Raw genomic sequence first — 15,350 nt, 5'->3', positions numbered from 1 at the left:
CAGAGAGAGCCTCCATCAGAGCGTCAAGAACTTTGAACAGTGTTAAAGATTCAGCAGTCATCATATGAAATGGTGTTTGTTGTTTTACACAGTTATAACCTACATATATAACTAAAGATGAAATGTTTGTAGAACAAGTGTCACTGACTTTTCCCCTCTTCTTCTTCTTCAGGACCCTGGAGAAAAACAAAAAGAAAGGCAAGATCTTTTAAGGACAGTCGACAGGACCACCCCAACTCAAGAAATTTTTGTTTGCCAATGTTGCCAGTCAGGACACCAGTGTGTGGCTCTGACATTACCCCACCTCCTCCCAATCTCCCTCTATCCTCCCCTCTTCTCACCGCTCTCCTCCCCCTGTTCCTCTGTCCCTGCTCTGTCTGCCAGCACAGCCGTGCTCCTGCTCCCAGCCGCTAGAGGGTGCACTGGGGGCATTTGTGGGTGTGTGAGGGGGCGCGGGGGGGGGTCTGCATGTAAGGCCAGAACAGCCTCTGCAGAGCCCCCTGGCTGCCTCAGGACTCATCATTGTTATTTTCATCATCATCCTCAAGGAATGTGTTTACTTTAACAGCAGAAACAAATAACCCCATTTTTAGTAAGGCCAAACCCATATTATTTTAATTATCATTATTATTATTATTATTGATGTTGTTATTATTATTATTGTTTTACAATCGTTTCATCCCTTCAAAAAGTCATGTCTGTACAATCAGTTTCCATTGTAATACTTGTTTATTGGAAAAATAAAAGTATATGAACATTTAACCTGACCTTCAAATGTGTGTTAAAGTAAGAAGAGGACAAGGCATTAACGAATCATTTCTGTTTTGGTTTTGAGTGTACCTGTTAAACCTGTAACCCTCGTCCCATCAGCGCAGCAGGCTCGAACGAAACACTGTCGGCAGAAAAAACGAGAAAATGCACCTTGGGCCTTTTTATAGATTTAAAAAAAAAGATGGCTAAAGCTTCTTTTTGTCTGAAATATAACGCTTTCTTTTTCCTGTGTGTTTAGCTATTTTCACTAGCCTCGGACCACCATTTATATTGTCATAAGTGTTATATTTCACTTTAGTTTATTTTTATATATACCGAGCCAGCTGACGTAATAACTTCTTTTGTATGTTTAGAAAAATCCTCAGAGACTTGACAGCTGCGTGTCCACTGTTAAAGAAAAACACTTCCAAATATTAACAGTGATTCTGGACACAATGAAAAAAATTAAATAAAAACAGCCCACATGTTATTTCAGTTACTCTGCGGAAACGATCAGTGGGAAATGAAGAGTCAGCACCACATTTTGCTTTGGCTATGTACTCCATCTCTGTATTTTTAATTTTATTTTTCATTTGTAATGTACAAAGTCACTTAATAAACCTGTGATATTGAAGAGTGAGATGGTTTATTATGGGAAAACGTGCTCATTATGAAGTGGGGAGAACACCAGTTATGTGACTGAAACATAAACATAAAAGAATGCATTTTTTTTTTTTTAGCCCCTCAATTAAAAACATGTGCTCTGGTAATTCGCCCAGTTTTGTTTTACTGTAAAATTCTGGTAACTTTTGAGTTATTAAATGATTTAGATTTTTTTTTTAGTATACTTTTGAACTCAGTTCTTTTATTCTAATTTTTAGGATCTTTAAAAAAATGTCAGGCGTTTCAATCACTGTTTTACCACTAGGTGTCGCTCTGTGCCCTTTAAGTGTTAGGACGATTTTCAATAGCACTAAATGTGATATTTTATACATTAAATAATATGTACAGACTATAAAAGTTTAATGGAGACAAATCACACGGATGGAAATAAATGTAGTTTTTCTCCGCGATCTTCAGCCTTGAATCGACGCCGGGTCACAGAGCTCCTGCGGGGATGAAACCAACAGTTGACCACGCAGACGTAAACTGATGTGAGAGTAGATTTATGAAAGTGTTGCGGAAATATACCTTAATCCCAAGCGCTTCTCTTCCCCATCAGACCCACAAAGGTTTGAAATTTGTGCCCTAGAAATAAAAACACCATTTCACCATATTTTTTTTTTTTTTTACCTCTGAAATATTACTGAACTGAAATACAAAAAATACAAACTTATAAAACTTACGTTTACGTGCCGTCCGTGTTTTTCCTGTTTGTGAAGAATTAAATGGATGAGTGATCTCTGTGTAGATGAGCAGTTTAAAACATAAATCTGCATAAATTTGTTCAAAATTCCGTTATATCGTCCTACCAGACTCCTTTTTCCCCATAAATCCAAGATGTTGGCGAGATCCTGGTTTTCTGGTCATTCTCACTAAAATGTCTTGAATTTCTTTATAGTTTGGCCATTTTTCCTTATATGAGACAAACAAAAGCAAATAAAGACATTTAATATTAAACATTCTCTTTTTCCATATGAGGAAAATTACAATAAGAACCTGAAAGTGAATCCAAGAAATTATTTTATTAAAAGTTTTTGAGCCTAAGCATCAGTCATAATCACATAATTTGTTTTAACTTTCTTTATAAGTACTTTGAAAGGACGCTGGCAGCAAAGAAAGTGTATTTTTGTTGTTTTATAGGTGTCAAATTATAATCAGTAATTACAAATGCCAACGGGTTTATAAAATCTTACCTCCTCGATGTCTTCGCTCCAGATGTCAGCATCCATATCTTGACAGAAAACGTTTGACAGAAGCAGCACAAAAATGAAAACAAGTTTAAGCGTTTCCATCACTGCAGACTGTGTGTACTTTCATCTAAATTTCTCCACAATGCTTTAGCCAGGAACACAGATAATAAATATCTGTGTGCAGTTGGATCACACCTCACTGCTGAGTTTCAGATGAAGAGACAACATCCACGGTTCTTGTGGCGAGGTCCATTTACGCAACGTTTGCGCGCTTTTACGCACAGCTGTGTGAGTGAAGGATGAGGGCTGATGCTCATCTCCGGCAATTACTCTGAGTCACTTACACGTCTTCTAAATGGCCTTGTGTGACTTGTTCAGAGAAATGTTTTGAGTATCTGGTCTACTTTAACACTGGCTAAAAGATTGACGGAGGAGGCTTATCAGACTACGCTACATGATAGAATTGGAACATCTTCACAGCACATGGAAAAATCCTTAAATTAACAGTAAAAGAGTCAACGACTAAAGGAAAACAAATTATTATTCCTTTTCAGTGCGTAACTGTCATTTTCAAGGTCTCCCACAAATCCACACTGCAGTCTGGGCTCTGATTTGTGCACTCAGCAACTTATTGTTGCTGTATGTAACCACCACTTTTTAATAATCCATTTTTATTTGGTTTTGTACTTCTTTTTACATCTTAATTTCTCAACATGGAATCTGAAATTTGACATGATTGTGATATGGTGAAACTCTCTGAGACATGCCTTGACATAGTTTTGGTATTAGTAGATGAGCAAGAAAATATCCTCATGTGAATAAGATACGGTTATATAAAGAGTTACATTATACTTGTACTTTACATTCTTTACTTTATATCGATAAAACTGAATAGTTTTATTCATAATAGCAGCCAACACATGTTGTAATGGCATACTGTAGTTCTTGAATTGGCTCTTGTGTAGGATAATCTTTTAAATACTTTTATTAAGATAAAAGAATACGATTCAGTTTAATTATATTTTATTTATACAGCACCCATTCATGACACGGTGCTTTATATTGTTAGGTAAAGACCCTACAATAATACAGGGAAAATCCCAACAATCAGACGACCCCCGATAAGCAAGCACTTGGCAACAGTAGGAAGAAAAAAGTCCCTTTTAACAGGATGAACCCTCCGGCAGAACCAGGCACAGGGAGCAACAGCTATCTACCACAACTGGCTGGGGGGTAAACACGGGTAAATGTGTACAATACTATGCAAAAGTCTTAAAGTGTCCCCCATTTCTTCCTATTTTGCAAAGAAAACTGGAAATAGGGGAAAACATGTATGTAAAGAAAGTACATAAGGCCAAAACACAGTTTTTACAATTCTAATGAGGTTTAAAGTCAGTATGTGGTATGAACACACTACGTCGGTAACACTGAGGATCCATGACTGATATTGTTCAGTTGTGAACAAGTCATGTTGCCACAGTGGCTTCAGTATAATTTCTTTAGGAACTAATAAAGTTCAGATTCTGATTCAGTCAACAGTAGATGGATCAACTGAAGAACCAGATGCGTTTTTCAGGACCAATATCAAGTCTTTCCTTGATGTGTTTTTATTTATATTTCTTAAGGACATGGCTAACATACACCGTTCACCTGCCGTGGATATTTTATTGCCCCCCAATGGGAATAGTTTCTGTGTTTTTGAAACAGGTCAGCAGTAACAAAGTACCTGATGCTACACTTTAAAATTGCTTCTTTAAGTCGTCTGTTATTTGTAGACGCTACACTGGTTCCCCTTTAACTTGGATTCTTTTTTTTAATCCTCGGACGGTTCGTAGACATGTCAAGTGTCTTAAAACATTTCTCTGAAATCGGTCAGGTCATCATCAAATCTCGCGAGATGTGGAAAATATATTTCTGCTAGTCGTTTTTCAGCTGTTGTCTCCGCATTTTCCGCCTCAAATAAGCGTTTTATCACGACAGTTTTAATTATTTTGACGACCAATCAAAATCTCTGTTTCAGACAATTTAACGTTAAAAGTACCGTTTGCGCTTTCCTAGACCCGTGTCCCCACAGGGCTGCCGTAGACAGCGGCTCGGCCCGCCTCCAGCTCAAATGTTTGGATGTCATGATTAGGTGGAAGGAGGAAATCACAGTAAGGTCGTCTGGGGACAGCTAAAACAGACTGACCATTTAAGTTCAAGTCAACCTTTGGCGAAGTGATGTCCGACCTCGGTTGTTCGTGGTGAGTTCACGGGCACTAGCTTACAGCGGGAACATGGCTTTGTTGCGTTCAAAGTCTGCGCTGTTGTGGTTCCTGATTGTTGTGGCAGCCCATATAGCTGAAACAGGAGGGAGACCGAGGCGCCAGGTGTTGCTGACCGAAGGTGACAGCACGGTGAGTTTGAGATCTCGGCAACCTCCCGCCGGGCCGGAGCCCGGTGACCCGGCGGACGCGTTCAAAGTACCAACTCTGGATGGGGAGTTTTCCTTCCAGCCCGACGCTTTGCGGGGACCTCTGGTGATCCACGCCTTCACCAACAACTCAGGGTTTCTGGAGTGCCTTTGGAGCTCAGAGTCTTCACTAAAAAGTCTCGTGGAGGAACTTCCGAACAGCACACAGGTGCTCTTCCTGTCCCTGGACGACTCTGTGGTCAATGATGTTCTCTGGATGCGGGAGCAGGTGCAGCGAGTCGCCGCCCACAGGTGAGCGGGACGAATTGGCTTCCAGTGGTGATAGAAAACAGATGTTTAATAGCACTTGGCAATGCATACCTGCACTGAGTAAAACATACCACTCAGTGTCAATATAATTATATTAAATTAATTAATATCCTGAAGCCTTTTATGCAAAATTTTTCTGTTGTGGGTGGTGGAGTTACCTATGCTCACTTTACATACACAGTCTAGTTTTGAAGCACAAGGCTAAACTTCGCTTTTCTGTCAAATGTTAGATATAAACTCTAAACAGGACAGGGATTCAGAACATGCAACCTCCACAAGAGGCTAAAAGCTTCACGTGGAAATGGAACAAAAAAAGGCTTAAAAGAACAGCTGTGCACATCTGGAAACATTTCAGCACACCCACTTTTAAATGCAATCACAACATCACTACAGAAATGACATGCAAAGCATTGCACAGATAGTGAAGAGGATGATAGGATCAGGTAATAAAACAACACAACAGAACACAAATACCAGCAGGAGCAACAAAGCAAATGTGGTGCATATTAAGACTGACAAATATTAATCATTTAAAGTGCTTGAAAGTTCACTTGGGGATGAATTTCTGTCAATTTTAATATTTTTGCAGGTTGGTTAAATCTTTGGCTTCAGCAACTTGAAGTGGCAACAGACCTACTGTGAAACACTAAGTCCACCCAATGACTGAATAAGTCGTTGAACGACCTTTAGCAGTAGGAACTTTGAAGTAATCATTCTGTGTGTGACTTTCAGCCTCTGTCCCTGTTGGGGGGTAAATGTTGGCCCACTCTTTTTCAGTTCATTGAGGCCTGTGAGCAGTGATTTATGCACAGCTCTCTTAAGGTCCCTCCACAACATTTCAGTCAGATTGAGGTCTGACGGGTTCAAATTCCATAAAGCTTTGAGACCCACTAGTTTACTCCCCAATGTATTCCCATCCATAAGCTAATTTTGTCTGTAAGCTATAACATTTCAATTTATATAACTAGAAATTTACCTTTTTCTATTTGAATGTGAGACACAGTGCCTTCCAAAAGATCATGAAATATACATTTCCACCGATGCAGTTTACCAGGATAATTTTAGCACTTTCATCAGTGGAGGAGTCATTTATTTCAAATCTGTGCTGTGAAACAGTTTCGACATTAAAAAGTAAGGAAAAGTTTCTTGGAAGATTAAATGAGCCGAGTATACTTTTTTTAAACTTGCACAGGAGGCTGATATTTTATTTTACAGTTTTCAGGAACATTAATCCTCAAAAATAATTGGTTATGTGAAACAGGAACCATCTTAATAATAGTGACAACATACTGTACCAAATACAGGAAACTGCACTGGAAAAAAAGGGAAGTGCAGCAGCAGTAAAAAGTACCTAGAACTCCTTGGAAAACATGTTTTTATTTAAATCTCAATGTTTTATTAACATGAGCAAGATCCTAAAGGTCATACACTGCCAGAGTGACATTTATTGTATTAACTATTTTCTAATGTAGGTTCCTTGGGTTGTTTAGAGTTAACCTATGAAGGATTTTTCTTACTTTTTGTCAAATATGTACACTTAAAATGGTGGATGCTTACATTAAATATGGCCATCAAAAGCTTCAGACACGTCTAAATGCTTTGTGTTGGACAGTTTTTCTTTTATTCTTGGTTCTGTATGATGTCACAAGGGATATCCGTAATATGGTCATCTAAGACAGCAGTCCCCCACCCCCGGGCCACAGATCAGTATCGGTCTGTGAGTCGTTTGGTACCGTGCCGCTAGAGTTGAGGCTCGGGTGTAAAATTTATGGTTTTCAGGGTTTTTATCATTATTTTGTTTATCTTTTTTATCATTAACTCGGTTTCCCCGGGTCTTTTCCCGTGAGTTATGAATATGTCTTCTTTTTTTGCTACTGGTACTGGTTTTATTTTGTTGTATTTATCCACGAGACCTTAAAGGCCGGTCCGTGAAAATATTGTCTGACATAAACTGGTCCGTGGTGCAAAAAAAGATGGGGACCGCTGATCTAAGACACAGAAACCGCAACCACCTGATGCTCTGATCTTCTGCTTTTGAAGTGCAGCCAATCAGACGCATCTGACTAAAATGGCTTTTTTTCCAGTCAGCAGATGAACTATATGAGATGGATTATTTTGAAGTCCAAGATTTTAAACTTGGAGCTGAAAATAAGGATTTATGGTTCTCCCTGAGTTAATATAACCATCCATGCGCTTGCCTCTTTTACTTTTCTGCAGTAAAAAGGAGGTTCTGTCCAGGCTGCACTTCTCTCCAGTGCCCGTCTTCGCTCTGGGTAACTGGATCCCCAGAGTGCTTTACTACTGGAGCTGCATGGGACACAACTGTGGTCTTTCCCAGGCTGCTTTCATCTCAGAGGGTAAGTCCGTGCATGAAATCAGACTCTGCAACTGATTTTTCTCTTGAACTGCCTGATTTTTAGAGGAGTTAAGTCAGCAGATGGTTAATTTCAGGTCTGTTTATTAGTGGTTACAAATGATCAGAATGCAGAGGCAAGTTAAGAGCAAGCTTTTATTTGTGATCCTTGTTTGTTTTTTTCTCCATGCAGAGTGGAAGATGCCTGTGATCATTAAAAGACTAGATGCCAGATATGACTGGCTCATGGCACGCTGGGGCTCAAAGTCCTATACAGTGATTGACGCAGGAGATGGGTGTGAAACCTCCCCCTCGGTGGCGGGTGCTGTGGCCTGGGTGTCTGAAGGCAACTGTTCTTTCTTCACTAAGGTCTGTTAATGTCAAATTTAATGAATGTTTGTGTTTCTTGACGTCTGTGGTGACGTGCTTAAAGTTCAGTGAAATTAAATCGAACTGGGAGGATCCGGAGACTTTAAAGGCTTTTTTTTTTTTTTTTTTTTTGACATTTAAAGCTTGACCACATAAACACATCGGATCTCAATGGAAAAAAAATCATGCTGGATATCTATACAGATGTGGACTGGGTGATGTGTTAGGGATGAAAGTATGCCATATCATTTGATGGAAATAAAAATGATCAACCTACAGAGGACAGAACTGAAAGACAACTCAAAAATCAACGACCGAATAATGGAACAATGGAGGGTGTCCAGCGGGGATGGTGTTCCTGAGGGATCTCATAGATCTGGACCAGGGCATCACTAAGCTCCCGGACATTCTGAGATATAACCTGGTGACATCAGATGTACCGAAACATAATGTCCCAGAGGGGATCTATTGGATTTAGGTCTGTGAGCGTGGAGGCCAGTTAATGGTATTAAATCCTTCATTCTCCAGGAATTGCCTGCATACTCCCCCGACATGAGGGTGGACATCGTTGTGCACCAGCAGGAACCCAGGACCCACTGCACCAGTGTAGGGTTGACAATAGGGCTGAGGATTTCATCCTGATACCTAATGACAGTCAGTGCTCTTGCCTATGTCGATCTTTGTGTGTCCCTCCATGGATATGCCTCCACAGACCATCACTCAGCCACCACCATCAAAACAGTCATCCTGAACGATGTTACAGCCGCATAACGTTCTCCCTAGCTTCTCCAAAAAGTTTTTTTGAGCAGTGTATGGCTGCAGTTTGAGCTTTTTCTAATCAAGGTTTTTTCACTGTTTCACAATAATTGACTATAACAAAAATAGAAACCACAAGTCTTCATGCTGAGAGGCTGAAACCAATAATTCTTGGTTTTTATTTGACTTTTATTTCTTAATAATTTGGGAAGTTTTGGCTGGTGAGGCCAACACTCCCTGGTCTCCGGTGTAGCTGATGGATATCAAAGCTGTGCACTGATCTGTTTGAATGAGGGGAAAAATATATAAACATCATGATTAAAAAAACGAAATCATTGTCAGACTATACTGATAGTTTTGGGTTTGCATTTCAGCAAATCCGATCTGTCATTTACACTCTACACAGACTGTTTACCCACATGCAGTCAAAGCCTGCTCAAACATGATTGGCCAATAGCACTCGGACCACTAGTGGAACCAGAAAGCTTCCAATATCAAAAGTTTTGCCCCTTGCCGACAGATTCATAGGCAGGTATGTCTTTATTGACATTAATTCTTAAAGTTTTAAATTTAGATTTTTTTCACTTCCCCTAAAAAACATGCCCCTGTGAGGAAACTCTGCTGATCACTGAGCCACTGTGCTGCAGATTGCTCAACTTATGAAATCAATGGGGATTTGTTTTTCACAGCATATATTAAAGTGTGGGACACTGTGGATAGTTGATTTTATGAAGTCTGCTGATGGTTCTGAGTCAAATCACTCTTGCCCTTGTTACATGACCTCTGCCGAATTAAGCACAGAGAAATCAGGAAGCTAAAACCACAGACATTTCTGGTGAAAAATAAAAATGTTCGGTTTGTTTAATGGTTTTTTTTCTTGTTGTTGTTTTTCTTCAAATCTATTTGACACAAACCTTTACCACAAATGTCAAGTTCAGCAGTTTTCAGCATTGTAGCCTCAAAGAAATTCTTCCCTGTTTCCTTTCTTTTATAGACCAAAACTATGAATGCATCAATAAGCATAGACATTCATTATTAATGTTGAGTTCTGAAACAGTTTCATCCTCTCTGAATTGTTTTCCTTCAGGTTCAGAGCATGGCCAAATCCAATGCCTCCGGTGTCCTTGTCTATGCCCTCCCTGGTAATCCACTCCAGGATATGAACTGTGTCGGGGATGAGTGTTTCTCGCTGCTCAGCATCCCAGCTGCCATGGTGCATCAGGACCCTGCGGTCACTCAGACGCTCAGGCAAGATTGGCTCACCTGCAGGATTAAAAGCCTCCTGATGCTGATGCTTCACATTCATGTACAAGGACTAACTGTTCCTCTAAAAGGTCACAGTAATGATTTTTGTTTTGATGTTCCAATTTGTTGTTCAGGTTTGGAAAGCTGGTCAATGTGTCCTTCCAGAACACCCCGTCCCCGAATTTCTTCATCGGCATTGACAAACAGGGGTTGCTGGCTGAGATGGGCTGGTTTCTCTACCCCACATTCAGCTTTGTTAACTGGCAGGCCCAGTGGTAAGTACATGGAGGTTACTGAAACTGGAAGATTACAGTTTACAATGTAACAAGAGGACGTTAGAAGCTTTATTCCAGTGTTTTGTTTTGTTTTTAGATTGTACAAGTGTTTTGAAACTGGATGATTAGTGATGGAGGAATCAGGCGATTTGTCAAAAACATTGGTTGGCCATATGCAGCTTTGTCCTGAGAGAGAGCACAGTTTACAAAATGAACACCATGAAAGTAGAGACTAGAACCATAAAGTCATCAGCTTACTGATGTAGGTAAAGTGAATCAGGCTGCCCATAAGCATAATGGGGGTTTAAGGCGCTTGATTATTAGATTTCATAGCTGGAATCTGAATCCAACTTTTTTGTTTTAAATGAGTAGCACTTTGATTTTAAGATATATATAACCAATGATCAATGGCCAGGCCTTCTTCAGAGATGGTTATAATAGAAGTTCCACTGAGTAATTTATTTTATATTATATTTTATATTTTGCTTGCAGTTTTTACCAAAAGTCCCAACCGATTCTTGTTCTTCAGAGTCATGTTACCAAACCAAGCAGCAATACAGAGAGAAATAACAGATTCAATAAAACTTCTGTAAATCAAGGGCAACGTTTCAGATGAGACATTAGAAGATCTAATTTTCCTTAAGAAGAGCAGTCTTTGCTGAACTTTTTTTGGTAGTGGCATCAGCATGAGGCTCAAAACACAGTTTGAGGTCAAGAACAACCCTTAAATGTTTGTAACTCTCCACAATCTCAATATCAGCATCTGTAGTGATGGTAGGTGATGAGATATAAGAAGACTTCCTAAAATCAATAATCATGTCTTTTGTTTTTGACACATTTAATGACAACAACCTGCCTTTCTCACCCCCACAAAAAGACAGGACATGTGACATCTCTAAAGGATGAACCTTATATGCAGTAAATTTTTATGTTTTTTTTAAACTGCTGTATCTTATGCTTAATGAACCTCCAAATAGATATTTTGGTTATGGCATTCGATGGTTTGTAGTCACAGTACAAACTTTCCATGGATGCACTGTAACACTGAAGGTGTGACAGTTGTTGTTTTTTTTTTTTTTTTTTTTGGTTATTGATCAGTTACTTTGGCTTCGTCTCCAGGTTTGATTTCTTTGCTGATCTGCAGACTAAACTCCAGAATCCTGCAAAAGTTGTTTCTGTCTTTGATAAAGTCCAAATGCAAGGGGACAAAGGGGCGGTGGCCACAGTCGACCTGTCTATAGGTATGTTTATCAAAACAACTGTTAATTATTTAATCAGGTTAATTGTGACAAGTTGTTCATATAATACTGCTGTAATAGACTGATTTTTTTATCTGTGCAAGCATTACGCTTTAATCAGATTCATGTGACAGAAAAGAAATATCAGATGTTGTTAAAATAAAACTGATCATTTTGTGGCTATCCATGACTCTTTACACCTTTTTACACTCTAATCCAATGTTGGATATTCATCTTAACTTCAAATATAAACATTTTTCATGGTGGCAGCGACTGGAAGCAGCCCCACTGTGGGGTTCTCAACTCTGGAGTTTCAAATGATTTTTTTTTTTTTAATTTTTATTTATTTATTTATTTTTTTTTTTTTTAAAGAGCAGTTTTGGGCATCTTGACTCAAGATTCATGATTAACTGCAAAAACTACAATCACAGAGTGACTTAACATCCTACTGGAATAGGTGAATGGTGGATTCTCGGCAGCAGGAAGGTTGACATATAAGAATGATGGAAAATGTATGGAAAAAAAAAAAAAGGTGCTTTGTCCGCAGACTTGTTGGACTTTGAGAAGTTGGAGCTTGATGCATCGCTGTCGTGTCCAGGCAAGAGAGACTCGTCGTGCGCTCAATGGGATCACACTGTGCAGCTTTTTGTCTGCTGCGATCACACGAGTCCGTACTGCAACATGGAGCTGGGTCGATGGATCACTGCCTTCCGCAGGTACAAAGCTCGTGGGAAACGCTCTGATAGCACAGCTATGACCGTTCTTAATAATCACCAGTTTTTTTACACAAAAAATTGTTATCTATTCCATATAGAAAGTAATTTATTACACAGTTGCCTTATTCGGCATCATTGCCTATCATAAAATTTTCTTAATAAAAAAAATAAAAAAAATAAAAAATGTGTAATTACTGCTCTGTTGCTTTAGTTTGTGCGATATGATTTTGTCTTATTTTACCAGAGGTATCGGGCGCTGGCTGACGGACGTGTCCCCTCTGATCCCCCTGCTGGACAGCAATAAATGCACCTTCACTATGAAGACGGTGCCTTGGGCGATGCCTTGGATTGTTTCCCTCAATCTGAGGTTCAGTGGCACCAATCAGACAGGTGAATAACACAGATGATGCAATCAAACTGCAGCAGGAAGCTTGTTACATTTTACAAACATGTCATGAGTGTCTGTGCTGAGCACAAATCGGCACTACTGACCAAATCTTTCTCATGCATGTGCTAACCTGTTATCTGAGCTACTCTTTCTCTGAATCCTATCAAATAACTCACTCGAAACTACCTGATAATACAACGATACAAATACTCAACAGACTCCTCAAATAAACCAGGATATGAGCTTAAAACGTATGTTTAAACCACTTGGATGCTAAAACATTCAAAATATATCATTAATAATCAATTAAAGAAACTCATAAAAAAAATCAGGATTATTAAAGCTCCGTAATTCGTAAATCTAGAAGATGATGTTGCGTCAGACTTTTTTGTTTGTTTGGTTTTTTTCTCTGTCACAGGAAACTTTGGGGAGCGCCTTCGTCCCTTTAAAGTGATGTCACTGTACGATGGAGGAACCTTTGACAAAAACTACAACAAGAGGTACCAGCCAATCAAATTCACTGTCCCAGCGTCCACCAAAAAGGTATCAGATATGATATTAACCACAAAATATCAGAGCCTGTTTGTAAAAGATGGACGTGACCTCCAGGGTCTGAAAAACATGCATTCTTTGCAATGGCCACCAGGGGTCAGGCTTAATAGAAGTCTATGGGAAAATAACCCTACTGGTAACTTAATTTATGAGCTCAATAAATAGTTATTTAAGCATTATTCAACACCATGACGTCGATGGTAAAAACGCAGCTCAAGGCTTCAGTATAATATATCTTCAGAGTCCTTACAGCTGAAGTCATGGTGGCTGCGTCCATCTTTTAAATACAGTCTTTGCTAGTTATTTACAGCTGTCTGTGGAGAATCACATTGGCTGCATGTCTGTTTTCAGGTGGAGCTGTACGCTGTCATCACAGGACACGGCAGCGACGAGAACGGCTGCGGAGAATTTTGTGTCACCTCCCACCATTTCGTGATCAACGCTGCTCATAACAACACCCACGTATTTGATTCTGCAGGTGAGGAAAAGATGCTTTCTGCATGACTGCTGAAGATTTTAGATGGTATAGTTATCAGTGGTCTGAGTCCTCAGGACAAGTTTAATTTTGTCCTGCCATCCAAATTCAAAATACTAGATAGATACTCTATCCACAAAAATCAGTTTGAAATCCTCAAACTTTGCATTTCTTTTTAAATTTTAAAAAAGTATTCTGCTGATGAGCTAAGCTACAAATGTACCTGAGGATTGTTTATCAAGGTGCTCATTAAAGACTTAAAAATAAACCGGTCGGTGCAAATCAGAAATCAAATGCTTTTAATGTCACGTTGGGACCATCAGGAACGGCTCTGGGCTGTGCGATGCGTGTCAAAGAGGGCGCTGTACCGAACGAACACGGCACGTGGCTGTACGGCCGAGGAGGCTGGTGTGATGGACTACAGGTGAATCCCTGGAGGGTTGATGTCACCAAACAGGTTGGTTCTTCTCTACTAAATTTCTCATTTCATCCCTTAAATATTTCTGAAATGCCAGATATTAAAGCTACTCTTAGTGGCAAACCCACAACAAAACCATCCTAAAATGTTATTCAGCCACAGTAAGCAGACTACTGGCAATCGAGCCATGCTTTATAGCTTTTTAACACAACAGAACTGTTGCCTTAAAAAACAGTTTGAGAATTTCATGTTTCTTAAGGACAGATGGACAATAATGAATCTTACATGCTTGTGTAATGAGCTTTTTTCTAGTGGTGTCCAGAATAACAAAGAGAAATCAAAACCGTCTAAAAGCTAGAGAAATCTGTCTTCAAAACAGACCCACAGCTGCACTAGGCTGAATATTCTGTTATGCTCATTTCCAGCTCAACGTTGATGATACTGGCCTCTGATAGAGAAGCTTTGCATGACTGATATTTCAAAATAATCCTTGTGTCTTATTCTTGGCCTTGATGCAGTCCCTCTGTCTGAAATTGTTCTAGCTCTCGTCTCCATTCCTTTTAGCTGACTGTCTTCTGATTGGCTTCCCATTGCTGACAGAAGGACTGAATCTAGATGGGTGGGGCCTGTGATGAACATATAAGGGATATCCCCTTCTGACATCATACAGACTCAAGAGTAGGAAAAAAGTAAAAGTAGAATCAGTTTGTTGTAAGAAGGACACAATGTGAAATCTGCCAGTGGGAATTCATCACTGCGTCCCTTACACAGTGGTTTCTCTAAGGGCTTCTCTTCTTCAGTAGTTTTACAAGAACCTCAAATTGAAGTCATGCTGACGAAAAGCACTTGATTTGAAGTTGTACCCATTAGAATAAAGGAGCACTTTATTATTCTCGAGTGAGTTATTGACCCCAAAGACTCCTAATCTAATCGTGTAAATCCTGACTAGTCTCTGAGACTGAACCTCACTTCATCTCATTAGACAGGTTTTATTAACACTGTGCGGCTCTCTTCCTGTCTCCACAGCTCAACATGAACAGGTCTGAATCCAACACTGTCGTCTACTTCGGCTTGTTCAACGGACGGGATCCAAACCCAGCCCAGCAGCCGGGATACATCATCATGACTTCTTCCCTCGTCTTCTACAAGTGATCCTGCTCTTTTTAAAAACTCTCCTGTGAATTTCGATCTGAATGAATGTACAATCAGTTTAATGATTAAACTGTTTTTTACAAATTTT

At 39.5% G+C, this 15,350-nt stretch overlaps 2 protein-coding genes and 1 long non-coding RNA gene across 4 annotated transcripts in view; 2 read left to right on the top strand and 1 right to left on the bottom strand.

Moving 5' to 3' along the window:
- sept7b (septin 7b) overlaps window positions 1–1,384 on the top strand; it is a 22,473-nt gene extending 21,089 nt beyond the window's left edge. Inside the window, exon 15 of the mRNA XM_031758554.2 lies at window positions 173–1,384. Within this exon, the coding sequence (XP_031614414.1) occupies window positions 173–212 (40 nt within the window). The 3' untranslated portion in view covers window positions 213–1,384. The remainder of the gene's footprint in view (window positions 1–172) is intronic.
- On the bottom strand, window positions 706–4,780 carry LOC116334986. Of its 2 annotated transcripts, XR_005614855.1 has the most exons (6): window positions 4,645–4,780; window positions 2,607–2,644; window positions 2,223–2,325; window positions 2,097–2,120; window positions 1,942–1,998; window positions 706–1,859 (listed from the first exon to the last, which is right to left on the bottom strand). It is a non-coding gene; the product is annotated as an uncharacterized LOC116334986 (long non-coding RNA). The 2 variants fall into 2 exon arrangements; XR_004200593.2 differs by lacking the exon at window positions 4,645–4,780 and having other exon boundaries at window positions 2,607–3,087.
- On the top strand, window positions 4,735–15,350 carry si:dkey-256h2.1 (uncharacterized protein LOC337520 homolog). Its single transcript, XM_031758556.2, has 12 exons — window positions 4,735–5,307; window positions 7,543–7,682; window positions 7,872–8,047; window positions 9,891–10,051; window positions 10,183–10,323; window positions 11,443–11,564; window positions 12,109–12,277; window positions 12,522–12,667; window positions 13,084–13,208; window positions 13,569–13,695; window positions 14,016–14,149; window positions 15,137–15,350. The coding sequence occupies exons 1-12, from the start codon at window positions 4,880–4,882 to the stop codon at window positions 15,260–15,262; spliced, it is 1,995 nt and encodes a 664-aa protein (XP_031614416.1). The 5' UTR covers window positions 4,735–4,879; the 3' UTR covers window positions 15,263–15,350.

The sequence above is a fragment of the Oreochromis aureus genome, linkage group 11 (genome assembly GCF_013358895.1).
Source record: "Oreochromis aureus strain Israel breed Guangdong linkage group 11, ZZ_aureus, whole genome shotgun sequence".
In the NCBI taxonomy this organism is placed as follows: Eukaryota; Metazoa; Chordata; class Actinopteri; order Cichliformes; family Cichlidae; genus Oreochromis; species Oreochromis aureus.
Note: the sequence above shows the minus strand (reverse complement) of the source record. Positions and strands in the feature narration are given on the sequence as shown.

Bases quoted from the DNA above. Each gene is read 5' to 3' on its own strand.
- si:dkey-256h2.1 (XM_031758556.2), top strand. From the start codon at position 4,880: ATGGCTTTGTTGCGTTCAAAGTCTGCGCTGTTGTGGTTCCTGATTGTT. The intron at 10,052-10,182 runs GCAAGATTGGCT...TTTGTTGTTCAG, and splicing joins GCGGTCACTCAGACGCTCAG to GTTTGGAAAGCTGGTCAATG. The intron at 12,278-12,521 runs GTACAAAGCTCG...TTATTTTACCAG, and splicing joins TGGATCACTGCCTTCCGCAG to AGGTATCGGGCGCTGGCTGA.